Here is a 16,568-nt window from a genome sequence, read left to right as displayed (position 1 = left end):
TCACCTGCCACTAGATGCAGATTGTCACTTCCCACACCTTGTGGATTGTCACTTGCCACGTCACCTGCCACTAGATGCAGATTGTCACTTGCCACGTCATATGCCACTAGATGCAGATTGTCACTTGCCATGTCATATGCCACACATTGCGGATTGTCACTTGCCACGTCACCTGCCACTAGATACGGATTGTCACTTGCCACATCATATGCCACACATTGCGGATTGTCACTTGCAACGCCATATGCCACTAGATGCAGATTGTCACTTGCCACGTCATATGCCACTAGATGCAGATTGTCACTTGCCACGTTATATGCCACACATTGCGGATTGTCACTTGCCACGTCATCTGCCACTAGATGCGGATTGTCACTTGCCACCAGATGTGGATTGTCACGTGCCAGGTAAGGTGGTGTTTTGCTTGTCTCTTTGTCCCAGAGACAGGCAGCAGAGAGATAATGTAATCTCCCTGCTGCCCACGCTACCTGCACAGTGAGGGCGGAAGTTACTGCAGAGATGTGGGGGCGGTGAGAGATGATGTCATCTCTCTGCTCCCCTGCCCGTCGGCTCGCTGATTGACCAGCCGCCCCCACACACACACTTAGCCTGCTCAGTCCCACCCGCCCATCCACACACGGAGCCACCCGGCAGCCCGGGCAATCTGCTCTCTCACCCGCCTGCCCGCCCTCAAACGGAGCTGCCTGGCCCTCCCGCAGAGCCGTCCGCTCTCTTATCCAGTGTACATATTGCTCACCACTCCTTCCCACGATCGTGCCAGGCCAGGGAGACAAAGACATGCCGGACTTGTGTAACAGATAGGGCTGCCTGCTAACAGCTAGGCCGGGGTCATCAACCCCTGGGCAACAGGCCACTACCGGGCCAAAGCATCTCTGCAGCCGGGCGGCATGAAATTTTAAGGTGGGCGGGTGAGAGAGCCCGGTGGATCAGAGAGGCAGGCGGATGAGAGAAGCGGAGATGCGGGGCAGGCAGTGAGAGACGATGTCATCTCTCGACGGGGAGCAGAGAGATGACATCATCTCTCACTGCCCGCCCTGCATCTCCGCTCTCCTGCCCTCTCTCAAGAACGACCACTGAACCAGTGCCACCAATGCAGTGACAACCCACATCTGGTGGCACTGGTAGGCGATTTGGCAAGTGACAACCCATATCTGGTGGCACTGGTAGGCGATTTGGCAAGTGGCATTCCTCATCTGGTGGCAGGCAGCGTGGCAAGTGACAAGTTGCATCTGGTGGCAGGCGACGTGACAAGTGACACACTCAGGGCTCCCACTGATTCTGCATTATGGTGAGTTGAACTAATTCATTTATATTACAATGTAATATAAGAAATAATGCGCTTCAATCACTCTGACACCATACCAACCATGGTGCCGTGATGATTGAAGCACCAACAGCAGAACACCAGAAATTGCCCCGATAAATTGCCCATGAAAAAAATCGCTTACCCCTCCTCGCCGAGCCTTGGCACAATTTTCTTCCACGCAGCCGGTTCCCAGTGCCAAAAAGGTTGGGGACCACTAAGCTAGGCTATCTGGCCGGTGCGCGCTTGCCTGCCAATGGCCAGGCCTCCAGCTCTTCCAGCGCTACTCTGCTTATACACTCCATACCCCGCCAACAGTTAGGGCTTATCGGAGGGAAACAACTCCTCTGGTTGCTCGGCCAGTTTTGATCATAGGAGGAGAGGTCTTCAGGTAGGAGAAGCATCAACTTGGTCCTTCGGAGGAGGACACAAAAGGAACTCGGTCGCTGGCTCGGAGCAAAGATTTATGGTAAAGGGGCCCTATAGGGTAGTAATGGCGTCGGGGCTAACCCACACGTATGCTGCCATGGAGTCTGTCAGGAAATACACTTTAACCGCTTGATGACTGTATCGCTTAGATATACTGTACGGTGGCAAGGTTACTCTACCCTGCTGGATCCTGTGAACCAGCACTTCCGGGTCAAGGGCGCACAGGCTTTGGACTTGATAAAACACAGTGGACCAACACCAGCAGGTGACATGGCTCCACAAATCATCACGGACTGTGGAAAATTTTGCATTTCATTTGGAAATCAAGGTCCCAGAGTCTGGAGGAGGAGTGGAGAGGCACAGAATCCAAGTTGCATGAGGTCCAGTGTGAAGCTTCCACAGTCAATGATGATTTGGGGAGCTGTGTCATCTGCTGGTGTTGGTCCTCCTGTGTTTTATCAAGTCCAAAGTCAGCTCAGCCTTCTAGCAGGAGATTCTAGAGCACTTCACGCGTCCCTCTGCTGATCAGCTTTATGGAGATTCTGATTTCATTTTCCAGCAGGACATGGCACCTTCCACACTGCGAGAAGTACCAATACCTGGTCACATGATCATGGGATCACTGCACTTGATTGGCCAGAAAATCACATCAGATCTCAATGGGGAGAAATCTCATGCTGGATATCTATACTGGTATGGACTGGGTAATGTGGTAGGATCTATACTGGTATAGACTTGTGTTTTGATGCCCCAGTTGAAGTCCATGTGGACGAAACGCGTCGGGCGAACCTTACTCTACCCTACACTTGATTTTATTGTTTTATACGTGATCACGCTTTTTATATTGTTTGTCGATTATTGGTGACATCCAATAAAATACGTCATTTGATCTGCACTATTGGAGTTTCATCTATCTTTTTGGGAACCACCCACACTCTGGAGACTTTCCCGTGGCGGTGATCCCCCCCGTGGCCTTCTGAATTGGCAGTCGTGACGTGGACCACAGAAGACAGATCCCCCTTGAGATCCGGGGTTTCTAGGACCAACCACCGTCCATCAAGGATCTCAGAGCCTGCTTGATTCGGTGTCACCGGCATCCGAATCCACTTCCGTCGGTAAGCGTATTCTATCTGTTTCCATTTTTTGACCGTATAACCTATGATGCACAGAGGAGAAGATTCCTACACCAGTCCAACATTTATATACAACTTATTTTGGGACTTTCCGGTGTTTGATTCATAGTCACATACTGGGACACTATTGTATCTTACCTAACACCCATCATTTCTTATCATGCTACATGTGTTTCATCTATGTGTGTTTTGTAATGGCCACCATTACTGATGTGTTTTTCACCATTGGCCATCATCATTAGCGCTACATTTCACTCTTATTTCTATACTGGTATGGACTGCGTAATGTGGTAGGATCTATACTGGTATGGACTGGGTAATGTGTTAGGATCTGTAAAAGGGGAGGGTTTGGGACTTTGTAGGAGGCATGGGTTGGTGCCTCCATCCTTATTTCAAGTACATATCAAGGGGAATTGGGACTGTATATGAAGCAGTTGGAATGCGGAGGTATAAATGAAAGAATTTTATTTGTAACATAGTAGAAAATTAATTTCATATATATATATATATATATATACACAATTGTACTTGCACAAAATGTAAACATATATAAAATTACATATAAATGAACACTAATAAATACACAATAGTAATGTAGTTAATTATATAATACACAATGGCATAGCCTGCAGGTACCAGGTGGCTTGCCTGACAATGCATCCGTGATCGCATGATATGGAAAGGTAAAAACATGATAGATGAAATGTGACATTGGGTTTTGGCTTATAGCTCGACGCGTTTCGTGAATACTTTCACTCATCAGGAGCAGATACGATAAATGACCTATAGAAGATATAAGTATGGTAAACCAACTCTGTGTAGTGGAGGATAGGAATTAAATATTATATTTAACCATGAATGGTTAACCAAGCACACTTACTAAGGCGGCAGTGAGTACGGCATGTGGTGACTGGCATGAGGTGCACAGGAGGCATGGACCTCGCCACGGGAGCTGAGGTGGTGTGCGCATAAGGTTGTAGAGTCAGATGGTATGGGAAGTTGCATAGGTGCATAGAAGGTATCCGTGTGGCAAAGGAGGAGATGTTGCTCATCGGATGTGAATATCTGAGAACAAATATAGTGTTACTGTTAAAACAAAAATGATGTGAAAAATGATTAAAAATAAATCTGAATGGGTGGTGTGTGAATGATGGACACAGCGGTTCCATGGGGAGTCTTAATTAAGAGTGTATGGGATGGAATCAAGAGTTGGTTTACCATATTTATATCTTCTATAGGTAACTTACACTGATCCAAGTATAACCCACTTCTTTCTGGTGTACACATTACATTGTTGCAGCAACCAACCTTAGCACCTTCTCTCACAGTGTCTCCAGGTACTTTAAGTTGTACCTCTTTCCGAGTGATGGAGAGCATCTCTGCTAGTGCTGCGTCTATTCTGGGCCCTTCTTTCTCCTGAGGTTTAGCGGGTGAGACAGTATCCGCGCCCTCTACCGACTTCTGCTCAGCCGCACCTCGGACGACACCAGCAGAGATGTTTCTAGTCACTACACCAGCCGGAGAGACCTTTGATGTCTCCAACAATTCTCCTGAGCTCCTCCCATACCACTCAGTAACTAAAAAGTAAAATAATAAAGAGAAAATAGCTAATGTTGGATCTAGGTCAGGGCCAGAGTGGTTGGGTCTAAGGTCAGGGTCAGTATTTTTTTAAACAGGATTTAAATATTTTTTTTAATTAGTATCGGTGGCGGTTGGTATCAGTGGCAGTTGGTACCAGTGACAGTTGGTACTAGCAGCAGTTGGTATCAGCGGCAGTTGGTATTAGCGGCAGTTGGTATCAGCTGCAGTTGGTATCAGTGGCAGTTGGTATCGGGGACAGTTGGTATCAGCGGCAGTTGGTATCAGCGGCAGTTGGTATCAGCGGCAGTTCGTATTAGCGGCAGTTGGTATCAGCGGCAGTTGGTATCAGGGGCAGTTGGTATCAGCGGCAGTTGGTATCAGCGGCAGTTGGTATTAGCAGCAATTGGTATCAGGGACAGTTGGTATCAGTGGCAGTTGGTATCAGGGGCAGTTGGTATCAGGGGCAGTTGGTATTAGCGGCAGTTGGTATCAGCAGCAGTTGGTATTAGCGGCAGTTGGTATCAGCGGCAGTTGGTATCAGGAGTTGGTATCAGGGGCAGTTGGTATCAGCGGCAGTTGGTGTCAGGGGCAGTTGATATCAGGAGCAGTTGGTATCAGCGGCAGTTGGTATCAGGGGCAGTTGGTATCAGCGGCAGTTGGTATCAGGGGCAGTTGGTATCAGCGGCAGTTGGTATCAGCGGCAGTTGGTATCAGCAGCAGTTGGTATCAGGGGCAGTTGGTATCAGGGGCAGTTGGTATTAGCGGCAGTTGGTATCAGCGGCTGTTGGTATCAGAAAGAGTTGCTATCAGGGGCAGTTGGTATCAGGGGCAGTTGGTATCAGGAGCAGTTGGTATCAGCGGCAGTTGGTATCAGGGGCAGTTGGTATCAGCAGCATGTGGTATCAGGGGCAGTTGGTATCAGCAGCAGTTGGTATCAGGGGCAGTTGGTATCAGCAGCAGTTGGTATCAGCGGCAATTGGTATCAGTGGCAGTTGGTATCAGTGTGTTTTAGGCATAATTAAAAAAAAGCCAAAATGGTACTATTGTTTCTGGGCCGTACTACAGGTTCAAACAACAACTAACATACACATATGTGGTATCGATGCGATCGTCGAGAGCAGGAGAATTTATTTTGGGTTGTTCTATAGTGGTAGGTTATAGTAGTAACAAGAAATATACAGCTAAATAAAAAAAAAAAGGATTTATTTTACCATTTTGGGCCAGTTTTCATTTGATAATAAAAAAATCAGTTGATATCCATTACCATTTACCACCAAAGTAAAGCCCAATTTGCGCTAAAAAAGGAACCGCGGTATAATCTACCTGCATGTACAAAGTAGTTGTAACGACATGTACGATTTTACTAACACATGTCAAAGTTGCGAAATTGTGCTTAGGCATTAGGATTTGTTTAGGTGCACAGGGGTTACCTCAATAAAGAACGTCAATGGAGAAATAAAGAACAATACACACAATAAAAAAAAGTATTTAATAATATAAAGCTGAAGGCGGACCAATTTACAAATAATATCATCACATGTACAGTGAGGGGGAAAAAGTATCTGCTCCTCTGCTGATTTTGTACATTTGCCCACTGACAAAGAAACGATCAGTCTATAATTTTATTGGTCAGTTTATTATAACAGTGAGAGACAGAATAACAACAAAAATATCCAGAAAAAAATGCACTTCAAAAAAGTTATAAATTGATTTGCATTTTAATGAGTGAAATAAGTATTTGTTCCCTTCACAGAACATGATTTAGTAGTTGGTGGAGAAACCCTTGTTGGCGATCACAGAGGTCAGACGTTTCTTGGAGTTGGCCACCAGGTTTGCACACATCTCAGGAGGCATTTTGTCCTCTTTGCAGATCCTCTCCTAGTCATTAAGGTTTTCGAGAATAACGTTTGGTAACTCGAACCTTCCGCTCCCTCCACATATTTTGTTTATGGGATTAAAGTCTGGAGACTGGCTAGGCCACTCCCGGACCTTAATGTGCTTCTTCTTGAGCCACTCCTTTGTTGCCTTGGGTCATTGCCATGCTGGAAGACCCACCACCACCCATTTTCAATGCCCTGGCTGAGGGAAGGAGGTTCTCACCCAAGATTTGACGGTACATGGCCCCCCCCCCCCGTCCCATTGATGTGGTGAAGTTGTCCTGTCCCCTAAGCAGAAAAACACCCCCAAAACATGTTTCCACCTCCATGTATGACGGTGGGGAGTGGTGTTCTTGGGGTCATAGGACCTCCATGTATGACGATGGGGATGGTGTTCTTGGGCTCATAGGAACTCCATGTATGACTGTGGGGGATGGTGTTCTTGGGGTCATAGGACCTCCATGTATGACGGTGGGGGATGGTGTTCTTGGAGTCATAGGACCTTCATGTATGACGGTGGGGGATGGTGTTCTTGGGGTCAGAGGACCTTCATGTATGACGGTGGGGGATGGTGTTCTTGGGGTCATAGGACCTCCATGTATGACGGTGGGGGATGGTGTTCTTGGGGTCATAGGACCTCCATGTATGACGGTGGGAATGGTGTTCTTGGGGTCATAGGACCTCCATGTATGACGATGGGGATGGTGTTCTTGGGGTCATAGGACCTCCATGTATGACGGTGGGGATGGTGTTCTTGGGGTCATAGGACCTTCATGTATGATGGTGGAGGGATGGTGTTCTTGGGGTCATAGGACCTCCATGTATGACGGTGGGGGATGGTGTTCTTGGGGTCATAGGACCTCCATGTATGACGGTGGGGGTATGGTGTTCTTGGGGTCATAGAACCTTCATGTATGACGGTGGGGGGATGGTGTTCTTGGGGTCATAGGACCTCCATGTATGACGGTGGGGGATGGTGTTCTTGGGGTCATAGGACCTTCATGTATGACGGTGGAGGGATGGTGTTCTTGGGGTCATAGGACCTCCATGTATGACGGTGGGGGGATGGTGTTCTTGGGGTCAAAGGACCTTCATGTATGACGGTGGGGGATGGTGTTCTTGGGGTCATAGGACGTCCATGTATGACGGTGGGGGATGGTGTTCTTGGGGTCATAGGACCTTCATGTGTGACAGTGGGGGATGGTGTCCTTGGGGTCATAGGACCTTCATGTATGACGGTGGGGGATGGTGTTCTTGGGGTCATAGGACCTTCATGTATGACGGTGGGGGATGGTGTTCTTGGGGTCATAGGAACTCCATGTATGACTGTGGGGGATGGTGTTCTTGGGGTCATAGGACCTCCATGTATGACAGTGGGGATGGTGTTCTTGGGGTCATAGGACCTTCATGTATGACGGTGGGGGGATGGTGTTCTTGGGGTCATAGGACCTCCATGTATGACGGTGGGGGATGGTGTTCTTGGGGTCATAGGACCTTCATGTATGACGGTGGAGGGATGGTGTTCTTGGGGTCATAGGACCTCCATGTATGACGGTGGGGGGATGGTGTTCTTGGGGTCAAAGGACCTTCATGTATGACGATGGGGGATGGTGTTCTTGGGGTCATAGGACCTTCATGTATGACGGTGGAGGGATGGTGTTCTTGGGGTCATAGGACCTCCATGTATGACGGTGGGGGGATGGTGTTCTTGGGGTCAAAGGACCTTCATGTATGACGGTGGGGGATGGTGTTCTTGGGGTCATAGGACCTTCATGTATGACGGTGGGGGATGGTGTTCTTGGGGTCATAGGACCTCCACGTATGACGGTGGGGGATGGTGTTCTTGGGGTCATAGGCAGCATTCCTCCTCCTCCAAACACGGTGAGTTGACTTGATGCCAAAGAGCTCGACTTTGGTCTCCTCTGACTACAGCACTTTCACCCAGTTCTCCTCCGAATCATTCGATGTTCATTAGTAATCTTCAGATGGACCTGTACATGTGATTTCCTGAGCAGGAGGACCTTGCGGGGGCTGCAGGATTTCAGTCGATCACGGTGTAGTTGTGTTACCGATTGTTTTCTTGGTGACTATGGTCCCAGCTGAGATCATTGACAAGATTCTCCCGTGTAGTTCTGGGCTGATTCCTCACCGTCCTCATGATCATTGAAGCTCCACGAGGTGAGATCTTGTATGGAGCCCCAGACCGAGGGAGATCGATCGTTATTTTGTGTTTCTTCCATTAGCGAATAATCCCACCAACTGTTGTCACCCTCTCACCAAGCTGCTTGGCGATGGTCTTGTAGCCCATTCCAGCCTTGTGTAGATCTACAATCTTCTCCCTGACATCCTTGGACAGCTCTTTGGTCTTGGCCATGGTGGAGAGATTGGAATCTGATTGATTGCTTCTGTGGACTGGTGTCTTTTATACAGCTAACAAGCTGAGATTAGGAGCACTCCCTATAAGAGAGTGCTCCTAATCTCAGCTTGTTACCTGTATAGAAGAAATCTTGCTGATTGATCGGGGATCAAATACTTATTTCTCTCATTAAAATTGCAAATCAATTGATAACTTTTTTGAAAGGCGTTTTTCTAGATTTTTTTGTTATGGCCATAGGGCTGTTTTGAGATTTCTAATGCAGAAAACATTTCCCGCACTCAGGAACACTAACGTGACACGAGGGCTGTGTGAGATTTCCGATGCTTGGAAAGAGAGGACTTTTCTGTAAAACATTTCCCGCACTCGGCACAAGAATACGGCCTGTCCCCCGTGTGACACCTCTGATGTTTATTGAAATCTGATTTACGCGCAAAACTTTTCCCGCACTCGGGACAGGAATGCGGCAACTCCCCCGTGTGGCATATCCGGTGTATAGAAAGATAGTACTTCTGTGAAAAACATTTCCCGCACTCAGGACAGGGGTATGGCTTCTCCGCCATGTGATTGTTTTGGTGTTTAGCGAGATCTGATTTGCGAGCAAAACATTTCCCGCACTCAGGGCAGGAATGCGACTTCTCCCCCGTGTGGCATATTTGATGAACAGAAACATAGCACTTTTGTGAAAAACATTTCCCGCACTCGGGGCAGCTATACGGCTTTTCCCCCGTGTGACATATCTGATGTTTAGCGAGATCTGATTTACGTAGAAAACATTTCCCGCACTCAGGGCAGGAATACGGCTTTTCCCCCGTGTGATACCTCTGATGCGTGACAAGTTCTGATTTCCGGGAATAACATTTCCCGCACTCGGGGCAGGAGTATGGTTTCTCCCCCGTGTGGCATCTCTGGTGTACAGAAACGTAGGACTGTTGTGCGAAACATTTCCCGCACTCAGGACAGGAATATGGCTTCTCACCCGTGTGAGTCCTCAGATGTCTGACGAGCGTCGACTTAATTGCATAACACTTCCCGCACTCGGGGCAGGGGAATGGCTTTTCCCCCGTGTGAGTCCTCAGATGTCTGACAAGTTCCGATTTCAATGGATAATATTGCCCGCACTCAGGACAGGAATATGGCATCTTGCCAGTGTGAATTATTTTATGTCTGGTAAGTTGGCATTGCTGCAGAAAACGTTTCCCGCACTCTGGGCAGGAATACGGCTTCTCCCCCGTGTGCGATCTTAGATGTCTGATAAGTGCTGATTTCCGTGGATAACATTTCCCGCACTCGGGGCAGGAATACCGCTTCTCCTCCCCGTGAGATTTCTGGTGTTTATCTAAGTTTAGCTTTCTGATGAAACTCTTTCCGCACTCAAGACAGGGAAACCCCTTATCTGTTGGAAGAACAGCACCGTCCCTCACAGTCTGAGGTTCCTCAGGATAAGAGGAATACGATGGTCCGGCACCGTCCCTCACAGTCTGAGGTTCCTCAGGATAAGAGGAATACGATGGTCCGGCACCGTCCCTCACAGTCTGAGGTTCCTCAGGATAAGAGGAATACGATGGTCCGGCACCGTCCCGCACAGTCTGAGGTTCCTCAGGATAAGAGGAATACGATGGTCCGACACCGTCCCTCACAGTCTGAGGTTCCTCAGGATAAGAGGAATACGATGGTCCGGCACCGTCCCGCACAGTCTGAGGTTCCTCAGGATAAGAGGAATACGATGGTCCGACACCGTCCCTCACAGTCTGAGGTTCCTCAGGATAAGAGGAATACGATGGTCCGGCACCGTCCCGCACAGTCTGAGGTTCCTCAGGATAAGAGGAATACGATGGTCCGGCACCGTCCCTCACAGTCTGAGGTTCCTCAGGATAAGAGGAATACGATGGTCCGGCACCGTCCCTCACAGTCTGAGGTTCCTCAGGATAAGAGGAATATGATGGTCTGGCACCGTCCCTCACAGTCTGAGGTTCCTCAGGATAAGAGGAATACGATGGTCCGGCACCGTCCCGCACAGTCTGAGGTTCCTCAGGATAAGAGGAATACGATGGTCCATCTACACTGTGTAGTGCCGGATGGACATTTGAGGTAGTCGGGTTTTCTCCTGGACTATACTGTGTGATGTCCTCATCTTCTACTTTACAGTCTGGAGACAAAGTGAGACAATCCTCTGAGGTTTTCCTCATCTCCCGTCCATCTACTAAAATAGAAATACAAAGATTATTACTAGACATGAGCTGATTGGTTCCCCTAAACCAGGACTCCGCCCACATCAGGCAGCTTTGGTGTACAGGAAGACTTCTGAGGATCATACCCTTCCACCCTCAAGTGAAGTTTAATCATTTAGTCTTCAATAAAAGTGGGACTGAGCTACACCAGGTCAGAGAGTGAAGAAACAAATAAGAGTGAGGTAGAAGGGAGCCCAACAAAGATGAAGACTAGACTGATGCTGAAGACCATCACAGTAAAACATCCAGTCTAGACTGTGCCAGCCAAGCCAGCACTATAATGTTCTGGATGGGAAACACAGTCTAGGAAAATGACCTTTACCAGGCTATTGCTCAGTCTCGCTCCACCCATGACCAATCAGTGATCAGTATGGGTGGAGGAATGTATTTAGTATTAATGACCCACCTGTGCTGATCTCTGTAGGAGTGTCCTCCTCTATAAATGTCCCCGTTATTCCATCCTCCTCCATAGACTGCTGATCATCCCTCACATACCTCTCTTCTTCTTCTGATTTAACCTCAAATTCTATATCGATTGGATCTCCACTCTACATCAAGATAATGAGAGAGAATATCATCTGTAAAGTATAATCTACTGTGATGGGAGACTACAAAGAAAATATCATCTCCACATGTCAGAAAGTTTAATAACTTTCATATTCTAGAAGCTCTGTCCCACCAACCTGACCAGGTGTGTAGTTGTGATCTTCCTGTGTAGAATCCAAGGAATACAGAGGATGGGGACATCTCTCTGGTGGGTTTCTGTAGCTGGATGACTCCACCATGGTGTCCTGGTACAGATATTTGTGCCCTTTAGGAAACTCTGACTCCTCCATCACCTCATCATCCTCCTCTTTTATCTCTTCTTTAACCTCAACTTTAGGATCTCTCAGGTTTCCACTCTGAATATATAATAAAAATGACATCAATGGTAACAATGCAGATAATGTACAGATCCTAATGATACTATCAGTGATTGTTCCTCATCTACCTGATGATGGTGAGGGATGGTGTGACCTTCCTGTGTGGAATCCCGGGAATACAGAGGACAGGGACATCTCTCTGGTGGGTTCCCATTACTGGATCCATCTGTAGGAAACACACACACTGACTGAATACATTGTTTCTATGTGTTTATCAGATGATGGGGGATCTAGGTGGAGCCTCCGTACTGCTCTCTCCTTTACAATAAAGTCTCCTCTTACCCGGTGATGTGAGGGGCGGCTGATTGTCCATCATGACGTCCTTGTAGAGATCCTTGTGTCCTTCTAAATACTCCCACTCCTCCATGGAGAAATAGACAGTGACATCCTGACACCTTAAAGGAACCTGACACACACAATGATACAGTCACCATCCAGACACATCCCTTGTCTGTTACTGGATAATGTCCCAGAATTCCCAGAATCCTCCTCACCTCTCCTGTCAGCAGCTCCATCATCTTCTTGGTGACTTCTAGAATCTTCTCCATGTTGTGTCTCTCAGGTTTTAGGGAGTCACATGGAGGCACTGTGATGGTCATATGATCACCTGACTTCACAAGAGGAAATCTCTGTATTGGAGAACCAATAGGAATATCATGTTAGACTCCCAGAATCCACCTCACCTCTCCGGTCAGGTCTGTGTTTTATTAATAGAGATAAGAGTGATGTCATGTGACCTCCCAGAATCCTCCTCACCTCTCCAGTCAGGTCTGTGTTTTATTAATAGAGATAAGAGTGATGTCATGTGACCTCCCAGAATCCTCCTCACCTCTCCGGTCAGGTCTGTGTTTTATTAATAGAGATAAGAGTGATGTCATGTGACCTCCCAGAATCCTCCTCACCTCTCCGGTCAGGTCTGTGTTTTATTAATGGAGATAAGAGTGATGTCATGTGACCTCCCAGAATCCTCCTCACCTCTCCGGTCAGGTCTGTGTTTTATTAATAGAGATAAGAGTGATGTCATGTGACCTCCCAGAATCCTCCTCACCTCTCCGGTCAGGTCTGTGTTTTATTAATAGAGATAAGAGTGATGTCATGTGACCTCCCAGAATCCTCCTCACCTCTTCAGTCAGCAGGTAGATGATCTCCAGGGTGAGGTTTAGTATCCTCTCAGTCATGTGACTCCAATCGTCCTCCATCCTCATTGGTCATGAGATCTATACAGGTTTCCTGTACACCAATAATTGATAACAGAGAATGATCTGCACTGAACTGGTTGTACAATATTAGGATGGGTAATAATATGAGGGTTTCCATCATGGAAGAATGCCCCCTAGTGGGATTACACACAGAGGAACATTCAGTTTAGTGTTTCCTTTGCTTTTGGGGCCCAGGAGCCACTAAACCTTTGGCCTGATGGATCAGAAAGTCAGCTTTGTTTTGAGCTGTTTATGTGTGCTTAGTCTTTGATCTTTCTCCTCACTTGTCATTTTAAGAATACAAATATTTGAGCGCCCCAACACATGCCAACATTAGCTATCCCCCCACTGAACAAGGAGTAGGGAGGGACCGCGCCCTAGAATTAGTTCCCTTTTAGTATGAGAGAATCTGGCTTATTCAGAGACATTGAGAAGGGGCTGGTCAGGGGTGGGTTTTGGGTGGGTCATGAAAGTGCAGAAAAACCTAATTATCAGCAGCATCTTCAAGGATCTGTTGTGCTGAGGTTTAGGTATGTCTGTAAATCCCTAGTCACTCCTAGTGTGAACAATGCAAGGTGATTTGGAGGCTTTTTTTTGCAATCGCACCTTTTTAGCTTCATAGACTCATAGAAAAGTGCGTTCCCAATAAAGTCTATGAGGCCAAAAACACACAATTCTCCCCCAAAGAAGCTCATGGACCTTTTCAAACTCTACGCAACTGGCAACATGAGGACTGGGTGTGCACGGGCACGATGAGGAAAATGGAACTCTTTGTCTTCAGCATTGTCCCCATTCCCCATACAATCCGTTAGTATAGACTGAAGAAGTGAGAAGCTGATTGGTGGAAAAGGTGACACATCTACAAAATGAGGAGAATGTTCTGGCCCCGTAAGTGTGGAAATGTTAGGACCCTGAAGGGGTTAATCTAGGTTTCCACACTATATATGTGTGTATCATCATCTGCTGGAGATAAAAGACATCACAGTGACTATGGAGGAAGAGGACGGACATGACGGGGGGTTACTGGGTGTAAATAGAAAATAAGATCTTATTACCTCCTCTACTGTCACTTCCAACAATGTCTCCTCACTACATCCTACAGACTCACCTCTCACCCAGAACTTCCTATTTATACCTGACATCACTTCCTGTCTTCCATAGAGACTTCCTGTCTGGGTAGAAGTGATATCACCACCTTGTGGAGCTCAGAGGAACTGCAGCCCCTGTTCGTAGTGTGAACACGGCCTTGTGCTGTGTGTGTATGTACTGCATATCCTTATAGATGGGGTCATCTCCACTCCCAGCAAGGGGGAGAGAAATATATTGATGATTGGGGTGAACAGAGGAAATATGGTGAATCGAATTCTAGGTGTCATCCCCGTATTGTAGTGACCTCAGCTTGGGTTGCCACCTCATCCCTTTAATCCAGGACACATATGAATTACACAGGTTCTGAGGCTAATATAATGCACATAAGGCACTAAGTGAAGTTAATTACCACCTTAATCAGCCACAGAACCTGTGTAATTAATATGTGTTCAGGTTTCAAGGGATGAGGTGGCAACCCTAATTCCCTGCCAGGAGGAAGGAGGTCCTGATTCCTCTATATAGATCTTTATATCACTAGAGGGATCACCAGCAGGAGGAAGGAGGTCTTGATTCCTTTATACAGATCTTTATATCACTAGAGGGGTCATCATTAGGAGGAAGGAGGTCCTGATTCCTCTGCATAGATCTTTATATCACTAGAGGAATCATCATCAGGAGGTAGGAGGTCCTGATTCCTCTGCATAGATCTTTATATCCTAGAGGGATCATCGGCAGGAGGAAAGAGGTCCTCATCCTCTGGAACTCGTCCTCATCCTCTGGAACTCCCTACCCCACTTTGCTATCCTCCTGCCTTTACTCACTTTGTGGTTCATGGTTAGTGGCTGTGATCAGTGTGTTGGAGAGATCAGGGAGATGTATTGATCAGTGACAGTGTTTTAGGCAGTGTTCATCCCACCTACCAAGTCAGTAAGGTTGGTGCCTCCTCCAGATATAGAATGAGTCTGTGGTGGTCTGAAACCTCTGCAGACAGAGGTTACACAAAGGGCGGACTGGGTCTGACTTGGGGGGAAAGCTTGTTGCAAGCAATTTGTCTTGATATTGAAAGTTTAAAAATGTTTGTATTCTCTAATTTGTTTGTGAATTTGTTGTTTGTGTAGTTCACTATCATGTAGTAGAAAATGCATGCCTGTTGGTAGATCAGGCTACCAATGGCAGGTTGATACCACCACAGACACCTGGACTAGCAAGTGCCACAGACCAGCGGGATGTCAGCTGTGATGCAAGCGGATGACACGGGATCCCCAGTGTGGGAGCGGAGTCTAGGCACCAGACAGTTTTCACCAAAGCACCTGATGGTGGGGATGGATTTCACTCAAGCTGGTGCCAGGTCATAACCCCCCAGGTTCACCCTGTTCAGGGTGCAGAGACTAAGACGTGCAAGCAGATATGGAAGCAATGTCAGAGAACAGAGTCCAAAACGGGCAGTGATAAGAAGATCCAGGAAACAGGCCAAAGGGCAAGGCATGTGGTTGACTAACGAATCCAAGAGAGAAAGCCCAAGGTGCATGGAAGAGAAATCCAACAGGCAGGACGAGGAGTCACAAGAGGGACTTTGGAGGCAAACCGGAAGGTTGCTTGGGTGAAAGAATGAAGTTCACTTTAATAGGGCCACATTGATGATGTCAATGGTAAGGTAAGTGAGAGCAGATATGGACAGGGGCAGTACATCTCCTACTGCAACACTCTTGTATGCCAGAAAGGGTACAGTAATGGGTGCTCCAATGGAGCTTGTGGTGTCTCAAGGGTAAAGTGGCCGCCCACTTTCTCCACCAGCCCAGGTCCATTTTACGGCCATTTAGGTTTAATATTGCGCGCTGAACAGGCGCTTCAGTGTAAAAAAAACAGGAAACTATGTATGGGGAATGTAAGTAATAGGTGGACTTACCTGTGCACACAGTCTTGGGCTAAAGGAAGGACTCTAACCAGGAATTGATGTCACCAGAACCCAGAAGTCCTCAGCCGCTGACAAACTGAAGGGATACCAAGGAATAGTGCACTAAGCCGGTTAACAGGGTGACATGTTTTAAGGCATGCCCCCTTTCTCAAATCCTCCTTTGGTTCCTACTACATCACTCTCTGGTATGCCAGGGAGGGTGCAGAAATGGGTGCTCTAATGCTTGGGTGAAAGAATGAAGCTCCCTTCAATGGACAGGAGCAGTACATCTCCTACAACTTCTACTACATCACAGTCTGGTATGGCGGGAAGGGTGCAGTAATGGGTGCTCCAATGGAGCTTGTGGTGTGTCAAGGGTAAAGCTGCCACTTCTACCTCCACCACCCCAGGTCCAAGTACTTTTACGGCCATTTAGGTTTAATATTGAACACTAAACAGGCGCTCCAGTGTAAAAAACCCAGGAAACTGTTGTATGTATGGGGAATGTAATAGC

At 47.4% G+C, this 16,568-nt stretch overlaps 3 protein-coding genes across 3 annotated transcripts in view; all 3 read right to left on the bottom strand.

The window, feature by feature from the left end:
* The window catches only part of LOC141104930 (uncharacterized), a 170,256-nt gene that overhangs the window by 82,419 nt on the left and 71,269 nt on the right, over positions 1 to 16,568 (bottom strand). The window lies entirely within an intron of this gene.
* LOC141104791 (uncharacterized) lies at positions 8,945 to 11,494 on the bottom strand. Its single transcript, XM_073594540.1, has one exon. The coding sequence runs from the start codon at positions 11,031 to 11,033 to the stop codon at positions 9,009 to 9,011; it is 2,025 nt and encodes a 674-aa protein (XP_073450641.1). The 5' UTR covers positions 11,034 to 11,494; the 3' UTR covers positions 8,945 to 9,008.
* On the bottom strand, positions 12,137 to 14,271 carry LOC141104946 (oocyte zinc finger protein XlCOF8.4-like). Its single transcript, XM_073594752.1, has 3 exons — positions 14,127 to 14,271; positions 12,994 to 13,102; positions 12,137 to 12,501 (listed from the first exon to the last, which is right to left on the bottom strand). Exons 2-3 carry the CDS (start codon positions 13,075 to 13,077, stop codon positions 12,151 to 12,153), a joined length of 435 nt encoding a protein of 144 aa, XP_073450853.1. The 5' UTR covers positions 13,078 to 13,102; positions 14,127 to 14,271; the 3' UTR covers positions 12,137 to 12,150.

Source organism: Aquarana catesbeiana, linkage group LG08 (assembly GCF_042186555.1).
Source record: "Aquarana catesbeiana isolate 2022-GZ linkage group LG08, ASM4218655v1, whole genome shotgun sequence".
Lineage (NCBI taxonomy): Eukaryota > Metazoa > Chordata > Amphibia > Anura > Ranidae > Aquarana > Aquarana catesbeiana.
This window is presented reverse-complemented; position numbering and strand designations above follow the sequence as displayed.

Coding starts and splice junctions, on each gene's coding strand:
- LOC141104791 (XM_073594540.1), bottom strand. CDS start 11,033: ATGATCCTCAGAAGTCTTCCTGTACACCAAAGCTGCCTGATGTGGGCG.
- LOC141104946 (XM_073594752.1), bottom strand. CDS start 13,077: ATGAGGATGGAGGACGATTGGAGTCACATGACTGAGAGGATACTAAAC. Junction 12,502..12,993: donor TCTACCTGCTGACTGAAGAG/GTGAGGAGGATT, acceptor TCTCCAATACAG/AGATTTCCTCTTGTGAAGTC.